This window comes from Lepisosteus platostomus, chromosome 1 (assembly GCF_059453375.1).
Source record: "Lepisosteus platostomus isolate fLepPlt1 chromosome 1, fLepPlt1.hap1, whole genome shotgun sequence".
In the NCBI taxonomy this organism is placed as follows: Eukaryota; Metazoa; Chordata; class Actinopteri; order Semionotiformes; family Lepisosteidae; genus Lepisosteus; species Lepisosteus platostomus.
The window spans coordinates 51,262,094-51,282,752 of NC_142611.1; the positions used below are offsets into that span (position 1 = coordinate 51,262,094).

General features: G+C 38.9%; 1 protein-coding gene across 2 annotated transcripts in view; it reads left to right on the plus strand.

Moving 5' to 3' along the window:
- Nucleotides 1–1,110: 1,110 nt before the first annotated feature.
- Nucleotides 1,111–20,659, plus strand: part of tbc1d2 (TBC1 domain family, member 2) — a 39,314-nt gene continuing 19,765 nt past the window's right edge. The window contains exons 1-3 of one of the 2 annotated variants that reach the window (XM_088631456.1): nucleotides 1,111–1,256; nucleotides 3,586–4,003; nucleotides 8,708–8,855. In XM_088631456.1, coding sequence (XP_088487582.1) covers nucleotides 1,234–1,256; nucleotides 3,586–4,003; nucleotides 8,708–8,855 — 589 coding nt within the window. In that variant the 5' untranslated portion in view covers nucleotides 1,111–1,233. Of the gene's footprint in view, nucleotides 1,257–1,599; nucleotides 2,250–3,585; nucleotides 4,004–8,707; nucleotides 8,856–20,659 lie in introns of those variants that run through there. The other variant, XM_088631464.1, reaches the window with a different exon arrangement.

Below are 20,659 nucleotides of genomic sequence, written 5' to 3' on the forward strand. Positions count from 1 at the left end.
GAAATTATGTACAAACCCAACTATAAACAATTCTGTGGATGGCATTGTGAAACTGGAAAAAAACAGGATGGTCCTGTTTTTATCTAACAAAACAACGATTATTTAAAAATGAAAAGGTTTTTTTAAAAAAACAGAAAATTTGTCGTGCTTTAAAAGACACCATGCTGCAGACATATTTAAAAGAACACTGTTTACAGTACATAAAGTGGCGACGGAATATGTTTCAAGTTCAAACCATTTTTCTTCGGGTAGTTACTGTACCAGACTAATAGGAACTGAACCCAAGAAGTTCAAATATCAATTAACCAAAATCTTCACGTTGCCACATTATTATTTTTCATAATCTTGGGAGTTTCAAGCATGACTTAAAAACACGTAACTTTGTAGTTGTAGAAAACAGAGGAGTTTGGTTTAACAGTTATGTATTTAAAGTGTCAGATAACTATCCAAGAGTTAACAAATTATGCAATCACTAATGCATAAATATAAAAATTGTAGTCTTTGCAAGAGAGTACATGACAAATTTCCACTTCTTTAAAGAAGCAACTTTTGTTAATGTGTTATAGTGTGAATCAAAGAAAGACCGAAACCCATGAAACAAATCAACAAATCAAAATCCAGACTGTAAACATATGGAGGGGCACGTAAAGGTTTATTCCATGCTGAAAAGAGAATGAAAGAAACACAAAGTTAAGTTTCTTTTCTTCTCCTTTCAGCATGAAATAAACCTTTACTTGTTCCTTTGCAGTCTACGCAAGCTGACGCAGCTACCTACTTGAAGTACTGTAAATATGTGGGCTTAATGATCTTTTCATATCTTATATGCTGAGCAGATCTATCCAGACCATATAGATTGGTTGATTTGTAACTCTTACAAATAGTAGATTTAAATCACAAAAGGCCCATAACACATACAATGGACAAAAAATAAATAGCATCATGAGCCATAATATTAATATTATAATACATCACAAAACAAAATCGCTTCTCACGAAAGTCTGAAGGCAGGCGGTGAGGGAGTAATTGAGCTGGGGAAGTGTGCCTTAGTGCTATGAGTTCTCATTCATTCGTACCATTTTTAAACCATTGAGCAATATTAATTTGCTTCCCCGTGAAAGGCTTCACGTGTTCTGTAGATGCACATCATTAGACAAGTTGCGTTTTGCCGGACTTGTTTAAACAGCACGCAAAACAATATAAGACATTCTTTCAGACGGTACCAAGAATATAAGAATGCCTGGGAAGTTTATTATCGGGTAAATATTCTTTTTTTCTCTCTTCGGTTTAGTGATGTTGTAATAAAAATATAGATTTTGCCGGTACTGATTGATACAACTGATTAAAGAGTCCCAACCTTTTCGTATAATCGTTTTAAAACTAAATTAATGTTTACTTTTTGTACCGGGGCTTAAAAATCGTTTAGCAATCAATGTTTTTGTCATCGTTATTATAGTTGTTCTACTCTGATTTTTTAAGTGTAGAATGTTATCTATAAAACTGCACTGCATACTCTTTCCTAACCCAACTACATTTTTCTCAAAAATATTTTTTAAAACACGTGTTTTTCTCATACAATCTGGGTGTCTATTCTTGGAAAGTACAGCTCAACAGCGTCTTGGCCTGCGTCCCATAGCTAAGTACTCAAAGAAAAGCTTTGCTTCTTGTATCACTTTAGAAGCAACCCGGTGGTGACTTTCTCTTCACGATGGCTGAGCAAACATGGACTAAAGCTAAAACATGCGCCGCAGTCAGCCGGTTGACATTTCGTTAACATTACATTTACTATAGTTAGTAAATCACATGAAGTTCGGTCACAAGCTGGTGGAGGTGTGTACGACGGGGAGAGCAAACCACTCTCTCTCCTGACGGGTGAACTGAGGTGTTCAGCGAAGGCGGTCTTCTGATCAGCCAGTGCAAACCTGGCGACTCAGGTTTCTGGAGTACAGCCCGCTTCGTAGCGCACTTCAGTGCAAGTCGGCAAGACAGGAGGAATGGACTTGTAGCCAATGTAGTCAGAAGCTGCTTTTAGTGTTAATTTTGAGATCGTCAGCGGCGAAGTCCGTTCCGAAACCCACCCCGAGCCCATTGAGTGCGGAATAAAGACGGGCAGAAGCTGAGAAATTATCAATTTGCCTCTGATGTTTGAGAAACTGCTGGGAAATTCCGGCTTTTCCTCCTTTTGACTAGCTGCATTGGGATTAGCAGCACAATGCGACCACAACTGGGAAGTTACAAATTAGGCGATTCAGGTAAGATCCACCGATTATTGTGTGGTGTAGCTTCTCGAGAGGGAAATGTAAAGTTGTTTTTTGGAAAGGTGAGTTAAAGGAGTGCTCTACACACGAGCGTCATTTTAGAGGTGGACCATCGTTTGAGTGTGACATTGTACGTAAACGTAATTAAGTAATCACAGTTTTACTGCTCGTTGATAGTAAAGTGCTGAATGTGCCTTTGCCTTTATGGAACAACTGCTATCTGAAGTTATGTTATTGCTAAACATACATTATAAACATATTTGCATACAGTATCAAATGCAAATACGCATTTGGTAAAAATATTTGGTAAATAGCATAGGCGAGTACTGCATTTTATCTTACCGGACAATAAATGGGTATTCATTTAGTATAGTACAAGTAAATTATTTTTTATAGTCTGCTGTGAATAGGAATAATCAATAGAAGTCCGTTTTTTAATTAATTGAATTTGTATATTTTATGAGTGTATTTATAATTTTGCAACTTCTTGAATGTTGGCAATTAGAAAAGGATTTCGAAAATGGACAGTGAACCTATAGTATATAATTTAAAATATATTTATACTTTGGAAATATATTCCTGACAGGAATACCTATACCTGTTATGCCTATATATAATTTTATAGAAATAGGCTGCTCGATATTGTGCAAAAGTAACCACATTAGGCTAACAGGGAAGTACAATGTAGTTGTCTGTTTATCTGGTAGCACTGCTAGAAGATTATCACAGAGGAACTGTGACATGGGTTACACATAAGACATTATAATAGAACTTGTGTAAGTTTGTTCCTGAAACCTGAAATATTTCTACAGTAAACATGTGTATTGTGCACTAATTCAAGTGATTTTGCATTAAAGATTGAAGAAAGATGTGTTGGTAAATAAGTATAATAAACGTTTTTATTTTCAACTTTTTAGCCAAACAATATTAAAAGCCAAGCACGCGTCGGGACTTGACTGTTGATATTTCTTTGCTGTGATTTATGTGATCATGCTGTGTCATTAACAGATCCACATTGTTCAAACAAGTGTGCAGGGCCAACCGCCAAGGGAATACTAGGGATGTGTCTTCAAATCGGTTGACCGAATCCCAACATTTTAAACTGAATTTCGAGAAGCAGTCAAAAAGTGGGCATGATGATATGAAAGGTATTCAAAGGAGGGAGTGAATGTAGGATGGCAGCTTTAGACAGCAGGTTTCTCCACTGTCTGTTCTTGTACGTTTCTTGCTGTCTCAAGTTGAGGCCTGACAGCTTCCATGCCTTCTCGTTGTGGACGTAAAGCCGCTCTCTCTTCAAACTCCTCGTCATCTGCTGTCCTCTCTTGCTTAGCCCGTGCCTTGCCGTGATGGGTGACAAAGTGGAAGCGCGCCACCGCGGCTCTTCCTTGGTCGGTCCCGATGGGATTTCCGCTGGCGGGGCCGAAGGGGATGCCGAGGAAGGAGGTCGGCGCTCCACGCCGAGGGACCAGGGCAGCGACGGTGTTCCGGAAACAGACGCTGTAACTCAGGAGGGCAGCTCCACCAAGCTGTGCGGATACCTCCACAAGCTGGGCGGGCCTCTCAGAGCCTGGAAGTCCCGCTGGTTTACCTACGAGGACAAGAAGTGCCAGCTGTACTACTACCGAACTCCCCAGGACATAAACCCTCTCGGCAGCATAGACCTGACCAGCGCCACCTACAGGTACCCTCTCCAGGCGGAGGAAGGCACTTTCCACATCCAAACCCCGGAGAAGCTTTTTGTGCTGAAGGTAAACTTTGTGTCAGTGTGTTACTTAATAATCACCATTGTTATTTCATATAGAGCCCTCACAAGTGGCTTCTCAAAGCACTTTACTGTAAGGAAAAAAGCACACAAGGAGAAGAAACAGCAGAATTATATAGCTACAGCAAAGGGTTTGGAATGAAGAAGGAAAACAAAGGTGCAGACACAGAACCAGTAAAATGAAGGAGCTCGGGGAAGGTGACTCCTTCATATCCTTAGGGATAGAGTTCCAGAGCTTTGGGGCACAGCAGGAGAAGGCCCTGTCACCCATAGAGTTTAGATTGGATTGGGGAGCAGACAGGAGACCAGAATTAGACAAATGAAGACTGTGAGGTGGGGAGTAGGATGATCGTAAATCAGATAGGTACTGAGGTGCTAAAACATTTAGAGCCTTATAGGTGAGCATGAAGTCCACACAAAACCTGATAGGAAGCCAGTGCAATGTCTCCATGACAGAAGTAATGCAACCACGTGCACAAGACCTTATCATGATTCTGGCTGCTGAATTCTGGACATACTGGATAGGTCTCTCAGGCTCAGGGTTTAAAGATACCTAGCTTCTGAAGCATGCAGCTTTATAGTTCTTCAAAATCAGAATGTCACTACTGTAGGCCAATTTGAAAGCTCTGCAGTTTTACTGGAAACCTGAGAAATATTTAGACAAAAAAAACTGGATCTGAAAAAAATAAAAATAGGATTCAAACAAAAAATGGATTCAAAAACATCACTTCCAATATCACTTCCAACATCACTTTTCTATAGTTTACACTCCTATGTGGTTATTTTTAGTTAGCCTGTATTATGTAACACAAGGGAATTTCCGTGTCTTTAATGTTACTGTAAATGCTTTTCAGATTTCACTGCTCTCCTAAAGATCTCCTAAAGGACAGGCATATCACAATGACTGGCAAGAAAGTGTGTCACACTTGCAACAATACTTCTGCTGTGATTAACTCGTTTTAATACATATTTTTCAATTGAATACTTCACGCCGGAAGTTCAGTGCTCACTGAATAATGTACCCTTGGTTTTATTCATTTACACGGGCTATTTATTATATACAGAGGTTATTTCCTGTCCATAAATTCTAAAACAAAATCTTAAATCTTTTGAACTAGTTTAGAAGGTCCCATAAGGACTACAACTTTTAAAAAGTTAGTTTTGAGCCAAGATGAACAAGATACTCTGGAACTTAAAAAGATGTTCCATGCTGTGAGATGCAGGCTCCTGTGGAAAGAGATTCAAGTGTTTTTTTACTGGATTGAAAAATAAGCTAATAAAATCCCCAGAAAAGAGCCAGCAGGAAGTGCCACACGTATCGAAGCCATTGAAGCAGATATTGCACAACTCTGGGAAATTCTGTCCTATATACCCTATTGCTTAATTCAGCCAGAAGATTGCAGTGTTGTAACAAGATTTCATGCTTCATTCACACTTTGTTTGATCTCAGTGTATTAGTGTATAAGTAGGTCAATATCCTATCATTCCACTGCTACTGCTGCAGAAAGGTTAAGTGCCAGTGATGGCCAAGAGAGTGAAAAAGATTAGTGAACTGACAGGTAAGGACCTAACTTCACCTGTGTGAGTAGTAGGTTGAGTGTTGTAGAGTGTGGTCATTCCTATGAATATGTTACCTGAAGGAATGAAGGGCATATATAGCAGGAGTGGCCAGCTCTTATCGCAGAGAGACACAACCCAGTAGGTTTTATAGCTCAGCCTTAAATTATCAATTTCTAACAACTATGAATACATTTAAGCAGGTGATTTGTTTACTTAAGTATATATCCTTTAAACCCAGATGCCACAAGCTAGTCCTATGGTGCTCATCAACCTTGTTTGTCTTTTTGTTAGCTAACTGAATCTTAATTTCTTCAAGAGCCTCACCCAGCTGGTTGGGATCCCTGTTCTGTATGTCCTCAACAACTTTGTGTGAATAATAATAATTCCCTTTTATTTTCCAGTTGTGACCTTGTTTCACTCCTGAAACCTGAGAACTGCCCTGGAATGGCACTTTTGATATCTTTTGGGCTTTCGTGCCCTTGGATTAAATCTCCTTTGTTCTAGGTAGAAGAGATGTCTCTACTTTACACAGTTTGTATCTATCCATCCCCCGAGACCAGGAATAATTCTAGTTTCTCTCTTTGAAAGCTTTCTAAGGAAGTATTATCCTGTTTGTGGTATTGTGAATCACGAATTGCATCCAAGTTTCAGAGCTGAACACAAGAGCAGTTACAGAGCAGGACAATCTGCACGGGACCTTCCATACAGCTTCTTCCTCGGGGTGACGGCACTAATGAGCAGGGTTGATGGGCATGGAAGAACACATTTTGAAAGAGTGGCAATGTCACAGAAGTGAACAGAGTTGGGCTTGGTGGTTATATTTTATTATAGAATAGTATATAGTAATGTACAAATAAAATATTATTGTTTGCACAACACTGTTCCAATAAATGCATATTATGGTGTTCAAATATTATTGCGAGCACCACCATGTATAAGCACTGTAAACTGCATCCATTGTGGAAGAAATGCACACTGAAGAGGAGTTTTTGTGCATTTTCCAGCTTTGTGGTAGAAAAGACATCAACAGAAGCCTGTTTCCATTTTAACTTATCTCTTCCACCTAAAGGAAAGCAAAAAAGCACCAGGACAACCACTCCACCCTGGAAAGGAAAATGTTAATTCCACCACACCCAGAATGCTTTGCCCAAACCAAAGTTTTTCGAAATATCCACTTTTGCATGGAGTGACTCTGAGCCATGTTAGAGGATTTTTAAAAATGATATATTGTAGACTTTTGTGTAGTAATTTGAAAGATTTTCTTTTAATGAAGCTTTCCAAGTGAACCAAAGACTGTCAACTTGTGTTACTGGCTGCTTCGGATTGATTTTTGTCCCTCGATTTCTAAAACTAAAGCAAGGACGTATTGAAGGCATGAATCTGTCGAAAATGAGCTCAACATTTACTACTAACATTAACATACACAACTAGTATTGCTCAATGTATATTGTTTACTGACTTACACGTACAAAACCCTCCATCCATTTTCTAAGCTCAACCTCTCATCCAGTTCAGGGTCACAGGGGAGCTGGGGTCTAACCTGGCAAGCACCGAGTGCCAGCCAGGAACACACCCTGGACAGTCGTACAGAGACACAGACACAAACTCGCGCACACTCACGCACAATAGTGTACACTCGCGCACCAGGGCCAGTTTTCCTAGAAGCCAGTTAACCTACTGTACCTGTATGTAGTTGGACTGTGGGAAGAAACTAGGGCTGAGGAAACCCTTGCGAACACAAGGAAAACAAACTCCATGGAGAAAGCACCCCAAGTCTGGAATTGAACACAGTTTTCTATGATACAAACAAATTCCTATGAAACAAACTGTGATCTTTTATATATTACGTACACAGTACACTTAATCATCATTGTACTGTGTTGCTCAGTCTTCTAGCCACTTTAATGAGATTTTAACATTTTCATGTGTAACATAAGAAATATGTTATTTTTTACTATACCACTTTATAAAGTTGCCCTGATGTCTTTTATGGGTTGACTTAAAATTCCGTGACCCAGGATTTCTAATGAGAGAAGTGAAAACAGGACTTTTTCATGCAAGTACAAGAGGAAGGTATTCTGAGCAGGTTCCCCTGACTTTTCTCTTGGCTCACTCCATAGAGATCTGTGAGGCGACAAGATCACTTAATCCAGTTGTTCCTGTTGAGCAGTACAGTACCATACCAAGCTGCAGTCCTGAAAAACTTTCTTCATTTGTTTGGCGAAACATTTCTCGTCTTTCTTGTTTTTTATGTATGCCTGCCTTTGCAGCATGACTGGGTTCCTTTTTTCTGCCGACTTTACTCACTTTTATTTTCTCTTTCATTACTTCATTCGCTCTTTGATACCTATCAGGAAAGTGTTTTGAAATGTTATATTTCCCACAATCATGGGGACCCATTTTGCAAATGTGCCTTCTTGCTCCTCATTCTCCGAGCCGACGTCTGAGGAACATTTTCCCATTTTCATAGTTTCTGTTACAGTCACCTTATGTTGACATTTTCCCTTTCATTCCAGTTGTGAAATTTTTTTTTTGTGTGATCAACAGCGCATATCGTTGCCGGAAAGAAAAAATATGAAAATATCAGGAAGACGTGGAACTGCTGTGTACAATATACGCAAGAGCTCATTAATGAATACAGGAAAGGAATACAATTATTTCATGTTTCTTAAAATAGTTCTGTGTACAACTTTGTGTATTTGTGTGTCTGAATTAAAAGTACATTAATGAGTGTGTCAGACGAAAATATCATGGTAGTTGGATATCCAAAACGACATCTAAAGCACCCAATTCTTTTTAAAACATAGGATTGTTTGTTAGTATTTATCCGTTGGCATTAAAGCATAAGCAAGCCCAGCCAATTACTCAGAGAATGAAAAGTGCAAACTAAATGATTTAGGTTTTTCGCCTGCACATTCCTACACAGACTGCAAGTATGACCAATAATTCAAGCCCTGACCTATCCTGGCAAGCAACGGGCTCAAGGCAGCAAATTTATCTGTATGACATGACTGTTTGACATGACTTCGTGCTCTTCAGGATCGTTTCTGGGGTATAGGAACTCCCTGTCCCAGGCCTGACCTCTGTCCCAGCTGTGCTGAAGTCTCAATGGAGGCTTTTGTCTTTGTAGGCATTGAACCGCGAGGCCATGATGTACTGGCTGCAACAGCTGCAGCTGAGACGCTTGCAGCACAGTGGCAAACTCACCAGAGAGCCCGCCAAGCTGTCTGAGGTCCCACTGCCGGACAGCGAGCCACATGTCCTGTCAAACAGCGGAGGTAAGCCGGGCACATAGGAACAGCGTTCTCTGTGACTTCACTTTATCACGAGACTAAGACAAAGTGCAGTAAGAGGCAAAACAGCTGCATGGACAAATGACATTATCACGTCTTACATGGCACAGGGCAGTCTACACATTTAATGCTTGCACAGTGGCTGTCGTGTCCTTTCCTTTTTAGGTTTTTCATTCAAATCCAATGAAACAGCACAGTTAGATGGTAGATTGTGGATGGCTACAATTTACAGTAGTTCTGTTTGTTGAAGCAGTGCCATATGGGAAAGGGTTAATATAAGATAAGTTCACTTTATTAGCCATATACAATTTCTTGCATTAGGAATTTGTCTTTTTGCATACCCCAGCTTGCTCTCCATGAGACACACAGACACAAGAGACAGGGAGAGAAGCTTGGGGTCAGAGCACAGGGTCAGCCATTTATACTGCACCCCTGGAGCAGTTGGGGTTGAGGGCCTTGCTCAGGGGCCCAATGGAGTAGGATTCCTCTGCTGGCTGTGGGATTTGAACCAGCAACCTTCACCCCGACTATAAGGAGTAATTTTGAACTGCCTGCACATTAGAGGGTTGATAAGTTGGGGGCGGTGCCGTGGGCGGGGGGATGGGGTGTTAGCATGATGAATTCTGTATGAAAAGTTGGGGTTTAAAGTCCTATATTTACATCCTACAGTACCGGTGAGTGCTAGGAATTGGGGTTTCGTCCAGGTCCTGTACTTTTAGTAAGAACATAAGGTTACAAACAAGAGGAGGCCATTAGGCCCACCTAGCCTGTTTCGTAGTTAGTATCTACTTGATCCAAAAATCTCAACTAGCTGTTTCATGAAGGAAATTAAGGTGCCTCTTATTCTGAGCTCTAGTAATGCGGAGTTCTTAGATAATGTATATATATAGCTAGTTGAATGTAAAGCATCTTTTTTTTAATTGGATGCTTTTTCAGTTGCATTTCCGACATCGCAGTTGAGGATTCAATCAGATTTTCCCATTCGAGTGGTGTAGTCACTTTCATGGTTTAACAAATAGCTTTTCTTAGGACTGTGACAAACTAGACAGATGTGGAAAAAATGTGAAACCTTCGTGGTTCGTGTCATACGTTTCAGGTTTCTGGTAGTCGATTTCAAAGGGAATAGCCATATCTATTTTAGCAGACCTTAGTGTGAAAAATACGAAGTACTTTGTAGTATTGCATGTAGTTTAAATTGCTATGGTTATAGCATCGGATCAGTAACGGGTTAGATCTTGTGTTGTGAAGGGATAGACAGGTTGACACACTCATTTGAGAGTCTACAGATTACATAAAAGAAGCAGCTTTTGATGTCTGCGTGTTTAAACAGGGTAAGTGATTCAGGCAGGAAAAGGGAATATTTTTCCTTTTCTTCTTAAGCTAAAACTCTCTGAGTTTGAAATATCTGAATTCAGGGAACAAGTAAAAGAACAAAAAAGGTTTCACCAACGATATTTATATTTTATAAATATAGTAATATTTATTGGTTATTATTCTCTTTTGTATTTTTGTACCAAACATAAGAATAAATATATCCCCACTTTCTTATGTTTTTAGTAGACTTGATGCACAAACATACTTGTTATAATTCTGATGGTAGGCTTAAAAAATCTAGAGCTGTCTATAAATGAAATTGTACAGGAATTGTACTTTTAATAAACACATATATAAGGAATAGACAGATTTGTCAAATTGATTTCCATCCCTTATATGACATTTTCTAATTTGTGTATATTAAAAAGACTGTCAATAAATAGTAAACATATTATTTTCTTTTTTTCAAAGATTGAACTTTTTAAGCAATATAATCTGATACATAGTTCCATTTTTTAAATTTTGAATAGTGCTGAATAGTGGTATTTTGAATAGCCTCGTCTCAAAGTACTTAACAAGACGTAGAAAATGAACAGTACAAGTATTGTAACCTAATGAAATTTCAAATAAACTAAAATCATACAAACAATTTTCAGCTAACAAACCATGTTATAAATGCTCAGTGTTTGTAAATTGTTTCTAAAAAATGAAAAAAGGCTGAAATGTGTGAACAAGGTCTCCTTCATTTTCACAGTTTGGGATGATTTACAAGGAGAGAATGGCTTACAAGAAGTGATCAGATACAGTCTAGAGAACAAGTCTAAGCACTGACATTAGAAGAACCTGCCTTATCTGGACGACACATGAACACTTACTTTGTTGAACAGCCATATGAAAGCCAGTTGCGCTAGACAGCATTAATATTGCTGGATTTGATCCCTGCTATGCTTTGTCTCAAGCATGGCATGCACATTCCAGATTTTCAAACTGTGTCTCTATCAGATTTCAACATGCCTGTCTCTTTACATGTGTTGTTTTAATAACTTAGGAAATGTACTGTATTAGCACACCACTGAAGTGGGAAACAGCTTCATCTTTTTAAAATTTTCTGCAAAAAGGGGGGTTTCATGCTATAACTGTTCCATGTAATATGTCCATGCTTTCATATACTCATATATACAGTATAGAGCAGCTTGTACAGTATATATCGTGATTATTAAATGAATATAAAAAAACAGATGCTGACACTAGTTTGTTATGCAAGCAAATTATAAAGATTAATAATTTCACACCGAAACAAAACCAAGCAGTTTTTTTATTTTCTGGTATACCTTAATAATATGGTAATAATCAGGATCAAACATAGACAATCCAAATATCTCCTAATAATAATATACATACAGTATCTATACAACTAGTTCAGGTGGGTAGCTGGGTCAGCATGCGTAGGCTGCAAAGGAACAAGTAATAGGTTTATTCCTTACAACTATATACAGGAGACCTAGAATATTACAGAATTCTGTCCTATAACTAAATATACCATACCATAAAACTCCTTAATAGGTCAACAGGCCTATGTCCTAGTGAAAATGGGTCTTACCTAGTAGTAAATCTCCCATTTAAACCACAGACACAAATTCCCCTGTTTTCACAATATAGGAAATTAAAATTTCCTAACATAATTAGCAAGATGAGGGGCTCGGTGTCCGACAGAATGTGGTCGTAAGACTGTTGGACTGATTGGGGAAAAAAAGAATTCTCCCACGTCTCAGCTTTGGTGTTTTGATGATTTGATGATTTGATGAAGGATGTTTCTCCTTCACCCTTTTTCCTTTTCTGTTCTTTCTCCCTAATACTGTATCTCTGCTCCTGTGCTTATGCTGTGGTCCAGTTTTATGGAGGCTGGCTTAATAACCAGTGGCGACCATTGAACATTTATTATTTAAAATGGTGGTCTTAATAATTTAACTGACTAGTTAAGAACTCCCTTCTCATCTGGTCTTCTTCCATGTTTACTTTCCAATTGGCCCATGAATGGGTATATAAATATTAAAATATTGCAACACAATATTCATTGTTACCAACCCTCTGCGTAAGATAGTCAAGTTTCAACTTTGCTGAAACTCAGCAGCCTCCCCCCCAGTCACGATAATATTGTATTTTTTCAAAGGAAAGCTTTGTAGGTGTACTTTTCCTAGGCTTAAACCAATGTATTCCAACATTTGAGACATTGCTGAATATACTTGCAATTTAACATAGACTCCTACTGTTCTATTTAAAAATGTTTGGCATAAAACACTGTGTTATGTAATGGAACCATTATGCATTCTACTCTTACTGTTCCATTTAAGGTTTTAAATGTCAGCCTGCTATTTCGTCACTGTGACCCATTCTATCTACTTCCTTTTGTATAGGAAGTATTTTATGTAATAATCACAGTAGGTGAAATCTGGTTAGAGAGGTTAGTGAGAGGTAGTAAATATACACACACAGATAAATGCAGTTCTTGTGAATGTGGCTTTGATGACCACAATGGTAGATACCGTTGCATACTTTCACAGCATCTAGTGTGAGACATATGACTTTGGCCTGTGCAAGTGCATTTTAGTACCAGCTTCCCTGTTAATTTCTAACACCTCCTTGCATATGAATAGTGTGCGTGTGATGGGTGCATCCTTTGCTGTAAAATACTGTTCAGAACTTCCTGAGAGCAGTTACAATGTAATAAAGCCTCAATGAGCCTCACGGGTCAGCCCCCATCCCACAGCTACTTCTCCCTAATTAACAATTTCAAAGAGTGTTCAGGCAGTGTTCTAACATTGTTTGTGAAGAGTGTTTAGAGCAGTATTGAATAGAATCCCCTTCCATGCTATTTCATGTTACCGTAGGTGATCTATGTGTTTCTCTGGAATTCTGCATTTGTTGTGACAAAGGATTACAGGCAACACATACCCCTCTAGGCCCATGTCTTGAACTTCTAATTCATTGCAGGACCTCACACCGTCTCTTATTCCTACCTGTATTGCACACTCTCTGCAGGTTTCCTGGAAGATGTTCCCTCCTGTGTTCCTCCAATATTAGGGCTGTCAGTTGCTAAGCCCGTCCTGCAGTGAACTTTTCTCTTTGGGTTCCTGTGCCGGTAGTGAAAGAGCAGCAAATGTCTGTTCAAAGACTTGGCATGACAAGATGGATTGCTGCATTTGAGCTGGATTAGAAAGAAGGTATTCTCCAGCAGTGTGGACACCAGCTGTACAGAACATGACCAACAAAACCTTACCTCTGGCAGAGTCTTTCAATTTGAGTATGTTACATTCCAGGTCTCTTGGCCTGCTGCTAAAACATTATTCTGTCATCTCTTCAATTGGTTCTAAATACTTTTTTGATCTCACTAGAAAGACCGAAGCATGATCCAAGACCTATCACTAAGGGACTAGTGACCTGTTGAAAGGTGTCATGGTGGCATCTTTTTACACTGCTGAAGTTACCATATACAATACACTGATCTGCTGTTTTCAGTCACAGCAGGCAGGACATGCTGGATGTACAGTCCACATAATTTTGAGGATATCTGGATATGTGTGGCACAATACATTGTATTACGTTTCATAAGAGCATTTTATTTTTGTTATCTTAGAAAATTTAAATTCCAGAAATTCTGATTTTTGTGCAGATTAGTTAATAATCCAATATTTTATTGCGCTTTTGTACAGTTTAGAACTTAGTTTCTGGAGTGGTAATAATATGGTTCCTGTGTGGCTGATCTGGAAATGCAGAGCTCAGGACCCAGGTGGGGTGTTACAGTCCAGAGATCATGTGTTTGAACCATGGCTGTGTCAAGTGCTGGTTTGAACCCTATGCGAGGCGGTAGTATTGTAGGTCCTTTCCCAGAAGGGTTCCATTAAGTACAAAAGTATCCAAGTCCGAAAAACGATAAGCGAAGCCGTAGTCGAGGGATAGACCAAGAGTTTCAAGAGCCAAAAAGTCGATCAGAAGAATAGTGTCTTTCCAAAAAGGTAGGTCACAGGTTGAGCTCGGGAGAGGTTACCTCAATAGTGAGCGGAGACTGAGTGGAGTGAGAGGGTATAAATAGGGAAGATCGTGTGGAATGATAATTGATTATTTAGGGTGTGACTCTCTATGGTGAGAGGTGCTCATGGCTATGCGGTGACATCTAAGTGCCTGCGTGCGGTTCGTGACAGGCTATCCGTAGTTGGCCGACTGTGACTGGACCGTCTCTGTCTGTAGTTAGCCGACTGTGACTGGACCGTGGCTGTCCGTAGTTAGCCGACTGTGACTGGCACTCCTACAGTAACGTCGCTCAATTAACTGAACTCTGGAATTTGGTGGGCTTTGTTTAGTGGGCTCCTCCTCCTGCCAAGCAACAGCTTTCTTGTTGCATCTGACTTCCATTCAGCACTAGCTCTGCTGTAGGCAATGTGAGGCTTTCAGAGTGAGAAGAAAGAATGTGAGCACGCAGCCTTCATCATTCCCATGCTCACAGGAAGGCAGGACCTCCAAGAGGGATGGTGCTCCATCCCTTGGGTTTGGCTGCTCGGGTTTACTTAGAAGCATGAGATATCACTGCCAAGCCTGCCTTCCTTGCCACTTGCAGTTTGCCAGCATGTTTCTGATGTCAGAAATGACTCGCAGCCCCAAAAGAACACTGGGAATGCAACTGGCATCTTTACTGAATGTTGAAAATCGTACCTGTGTGACTGAGCTGAATTCACTTTATTTTTTATTATAGAGGTGGTATGGTAGCCCAGTGGTTAGCATTGCTGCCTCGCCTCCCTGTGGGTGTGAATTTTGTATGTTCTCCCCAGGTTTTGCGTGTCTTTCCTCCTGGTGCTCTGGTTTCCTCCCATAGTCCAAAGACATGCTGTCGGATTAGTTGGCTTCTGGGAAAGTTTGCCCATTACTTGTTGGGATAGGCTGCACCTCCACCACAACACTGAATTGGATAAAGGGGTTAGGAAATGGATGGGTTGATGGTTATATAACTAGAATTTCTTTGGCTTTTATAAAGAGCACATAAATTCTTAAACCTCTGTAAATTGTTTATAAGCAGCAGTTTAGCTCAGTTCAGTTTTAAATGGCTGTGGAGCTTTGTAATTTACTTGAGAGTATCTTACATAAAAATATATAACCCTTTATTTTATTATATTTTAAAGCATCCTCCTAGCTATTTTGTGATCAGCTGATACATGTGTAATTCAGTGGTTGTAAAACAGAAGGATTTCTCCAAATTATTGCCATTTTTTCAATATAGGGAATTAATGTTATTTAAAATTTGTCTTTTTCTTTTAAAATAGTAGACATTCTAAAAAAAACATTTGATTTTGTAATTTATGGGCTAAAGTCATTTTTTTTATTGCCTTGTGGTGTAGATAAATCTAATTCTTGTGGTGTAGATAAATCTAATTCTGGATATTATTATACGAAAAGATCATGACTGAGTTAAAGAAGTCTGGAATCTATTTATGAACATAAATAGTTTTTCCTTCCATTGTTGGATTTATTTTCAGCAACATCCTAGAATAGCCGGTAGTTTTGAAAACCCAAAGTTTACTTTAAATAAATATGGCACAAAAGAGTTTGAACAATAGACGCCTAGCTCGTAGTAGGGTGGAGCTGTGGTTGGTTATACAGCTGAGTACTTGACTTGTATGACCTACAATATTTTAATGGAACACTAAGACATTGGTAAAAGAAAAAGTTATTAATAAAGTAAAATGACATGCTTCTTATCCCTGTTATTTTTAGACAGTAACTTACAGTATATGATGCATTGCTGTTCCATCATGATCATTAGAAAGTTTAACAAGAGCAGGTTGAGCACTACGTAATTTTCTAAAGCCAGATTCAAACGGTTTAAAAAAAAAGTTTGAACCAGTGAGAAATAGCTTTAAATCGCTGCCAGGTCAGCACTGCACTGCAGTGGTGAATGAAATGGGTGATCCCCACCAATATGTAAAGCACTTTGGAATACAAACCCTATATAAATTAAATGAATTATTAACATTATTAATAATAATTAATATTACATGCCTACTTATCCTCACAGTAGTACACTCTCATGCCATGCACTTCTTTTCACACTCTTAGTCCTACAATCAACAGAGGTAAGGCATCATGTAGAAAAGATAACACTGCATGCCAGATCGGCTTCAGATCTGAAATGTTTGGAGAAACATAAAACCATAAGAAAGACCATAAGAAAAGAAGAGGAGGGGTGGGCCCTTCTAGCCCGGTTGATAGTCAGCAGTAAATCGATCTCATCCAGCTGTTTCTTGAAGTGAGCTATCCTGGACCTCAACAGCACACGACCCTTTTGGTGAAGAAGCGCTTTCCGTTCCCTGTTTCAAATGTGCTCTTCCACTTCGCCCTCTGCTTTGCGTTTCACTGTGAATTCCGAAGAAATTCCCTCTGCTAATTGTATGGATTTCAGTCAGAAAACAAGCAATCGTAGTAATGAATAGAAATGGAGATTGGAGATTTTCAGAAAGCTTCTAATAAAGTTTCTTTGAATTGTTTTTAAGTTTGAATTCTAAAACTGCAGTCACAAACTGTACGTTAAAAATTAAGATGTGCATTCAAACTGAGAACTTGTTAAGGGATAGCAAACAATGTGTACTGGTAAGGGGTAAATACTCAAACTAATGTGATACGATTAGCAGATTAAGACAGGGATCCCTACACAATACAGATGATAACTTATCTTAATTTCTATCAATGAGCTCGATTCTGGTATAGTTGAACAATTTTGCGGATGTTACCAAAACAGGAAAATTAGCAAACTCCCTAGGATGTAAGATGTTTGAGAAGATTTAAATAGAATGTAAGACTGTGATAAACATCAAAAACTTTTAAAAAACAGCATTTTGGATACATGTAGAAAACACATAAACTATATATGAGATGTCAGGATGTGACATGAGTTAAAGTTAGGATTCTATTGAAAATGCATTAAGTTGTTAAGCCTCTCATGTTGAGCGGAAATAGAACAAAAATTAAACACCTCCATATATAGAAAGAATGTATATTCAGCAATAGCGGGGAATTAATTTTTTAGGTACCATATACGATTAAATGAATACAGTGTAAATTTCATTATATAAAAAAGACTTATTTTGAGGATTTAAGTTAAAAGATAAAACCAATGACAAACAGGAAATCTAATTGTTTTTGTAATGGCGATTTCTGTAAAAAAAAGTTATTGTGCCTCTTAATAGATGGGGTGATTGAAGTGGGTGTTAACCTGCAGAGCTGGTGCACACCTCAAACTTCCTCACAGTGACACAGCAGAGTGTCATCTCCTTTAGCAGTGAAGCAACAGAAGGGAGTGAGGAGGAGACATTTTCTACGACTACTGTGCAGTTTTTCACTCATTACACGGTTTATACAGCTTGAGAAAAAGTTAGTGAAGTCATCTGTATTCCTTAATTGCTCCTAAAGTGTGATTTTCATCAAATTCATAATAATAGATCAACACAATCTGATTAAACAAATAGTACAAAAACAATTGTAGTTTTTCTCATCTACATTGAACACAATGTTTAAACATTCACTGTCTAAGCTGGAAAACTATGTGAACTTCTAAGATAATGACCTCTATTAAAGGTGGTAATTGGATTCAGGAATCCCATTTAAGAGATGATTTTCAGGTGTGACTATAAAAAACCCCACAAAGTTTGGTTACCAGCAGAGTATGCTCTTTACAACACTGATTTGTTAAAGTGAAACATGTCCCAATTAAAAGAGCTTTCAGAGGACCTCACAAGAAGAGTTGCCAATGCTCATAGAGCTGGAAAGAGTTACAAAAGAATTTCTAAAGACTTAGAAATACCACAGTCAAGCAGATAGTGTACAAATTGAAGACATTCTGTAGCATGGCTACTCTCCCTAGGTGTGGTCATCCAACAAAAATCGCTGCAAGAGCGAGCTCTACATTGCTCAAGGAGGTGACAAAGAACCCAGGGTAACAGCTAAGGATCTGCAGGCGTCTTTTCACTGACTAACGTCTGTGTCATGAGGCCTCAATAAGAAAAACATTGAATGAGGGTGGTGGCCATGGAAGGGCGACGCCACAGAGGAAACTGCTGCTCTCCAAAAAAACATTGCTGCCTATCTGAAGTTTGCCAAAGCTGGAACAATCCTCTGTGGAAAGATAAAACAAAATTGGGTGAAGCAAAACACTGCATACCAAAACAAAAACCTCTTCCTAACTGTGAATCATGGTGGAGGGAGCCACATGGTTTGGGGCAGCTTTGCTGTGCCTCAGGGCCCAGCCACGTCACACTTTATAGGAGCATTTAATGCTGGAATAATGATAATTCAATCCTTTTCTTACAACTGTATGCCAATTATATCTGTGTTTGCTAAATAAGAAGCACTCTGACAGTGTAACAAAGTCAACCCAGTGGGTCAGAGTGCTTCGTACAGACAAACCTAAGGACACAAGTGGCAACAAAGTGGAAGTGGACTTGGGACTGAAAAGGGGAGGCACTTTTTTAACCAGAAAAGGATGGTGGGAGGTGCAACAAGCTAATCAGACCCATAGTTGATGCCGATGCCCTGGCTTCTTTCAAGAAACAGCTGCATGAGATCCTTTGGATCAATTGACTCCTAACTGCCACAAAGTCTAGAAGGTCAAAATGGCTTCTTCCTGTTTCATATGTTCTTATGTAACCTAACAACACAGCCTGTTTAGTGTCACTGAACTAGTACAAATCTACACAGAAGCCAGTGTGCAAAGAAAAAAAAAACAGAACAAGAAACACACCCCACCCATTACAGTGTAACATTCCAGGGTGATGTGACTGGAGTTCACGGTGGTCTGGAAAATCTTACTCTAGTGTTTGACTTGCTATTGTATTCCCATACACTTAGAAAGTATGAGAAACCATTGTCTAAGATTGGACATCAGTGTTTTCTGTCATCATTGAGGATCAGCTTTCACCTCAGAATTTAGTGCCATCGTTTCTCCTGATGGTTATCAGGGTTCAATCCTAGACACTCTTCTGCTGGAGCTGGAGCTACTGAGCAAGTTCCAATCCAGTAGGATAGACAGTGGACCCAGTATACCTTCCTCTTGTAGGAAGGAATCTACACAACTGTATTTACAATGCATTGTTTACCATTCATGTTTCAGTGAAAGACAAATGTGAAAAACAACATACAAAGTCTCTGAATTGTGTGTTGTTTAAGGTCAATTTGTCATTATAGCCCAAAATACTGTTGGAATAAGGCTAGTTACAATTAAATTGTTGCTGTAGATTTTAATATATTTATTCTTTTATGAAGCACTGGTCCATCATACAAGATGCATCTACTCTTTTTGTGTTCATAAATTTATATTTAGAAATACTACATCACCTGCACAAGTACTTGTGTATTTGAATATGTCTTACTCATCCTGTTATCATGCAATCTTTTAAATTTTGGTAACGTTGCATGCCCCTTCAATACTGGTGGCAGGAAACAGTATCTGGTAAGAGGTCTTCTTTCTATTGAGCGCTATTTCCCCCTTGCTCAGCACCAGCGTCTTATTTTCAAGCCTCTTAACCTGGAAAGCGTTGTCACATTCTGCCTACTCCAGAACAAATTTCCATATCTCTGTTTCATGTAATTCTGCAGCAGCAAAAAAAAAAACACCTGGAAGGAACTTTAGGGCATTGCAGCATCTCTATAAACTTTCAGCACCAGTTAAAAATAAATTTCAACCTGCTAAAAAAACATCTCAGATGGCAGTACTCCATCTACCTACACAGTCCAGAGTGTTGCACAGCAGTGTGCACTGAAAAGTCAGCACCAACCGTCAAGACAAGCCAGGATTAGCACCGTGAATGTTTAACTGGTGTGTGGAAGCAGAGTCACTTTACTGGCATGAGAGGGTTAATGAGCTGAGAACCAGGTGGCATTTGATTGCTCTAAGGCAGCCTTGTATTTTTAGCTCACAGTTACAGCACTGCTTGGCAAAAACAGTGCTAGGGATTTTGTTTCCACACAGACTGACAAACAGACAAGCACTTCTGTGCCAGAAGTTTAGCTTTATTTTTGTAAAAGTGACAGTCTCATCAAATGCATTTTGTTTGCACTAAACGTGGGATGTTTGCTTGTTTGTGTTTTAAAAAAAAACAGTTTTATCAGGGTAGATTTATAAATTAATCATGGCAGCGGTATTAATATGGAAGTGATTTCTGTCACATTTATTGAGGAGCGTATTATGATTTTTAAGGTAATTGACCGAGCTTAAGGTAATACTGAGCTATAGTTTCAGATGTTACCCATCATGGTGAAGTTGAAAAAGAATTCGATACAAACCATAAGCCCAGATCGTCGGCCTTTGCATTGAATATAAAGTTTGAGGTATGATTATGAATTAAAGTTCTTTAGACAGTGTATTAAAGAAGGAAATAAACATTCTAAGAAATATAATAATTCTGCAGGCAGTATCGCATTGTAAACACAGGTAT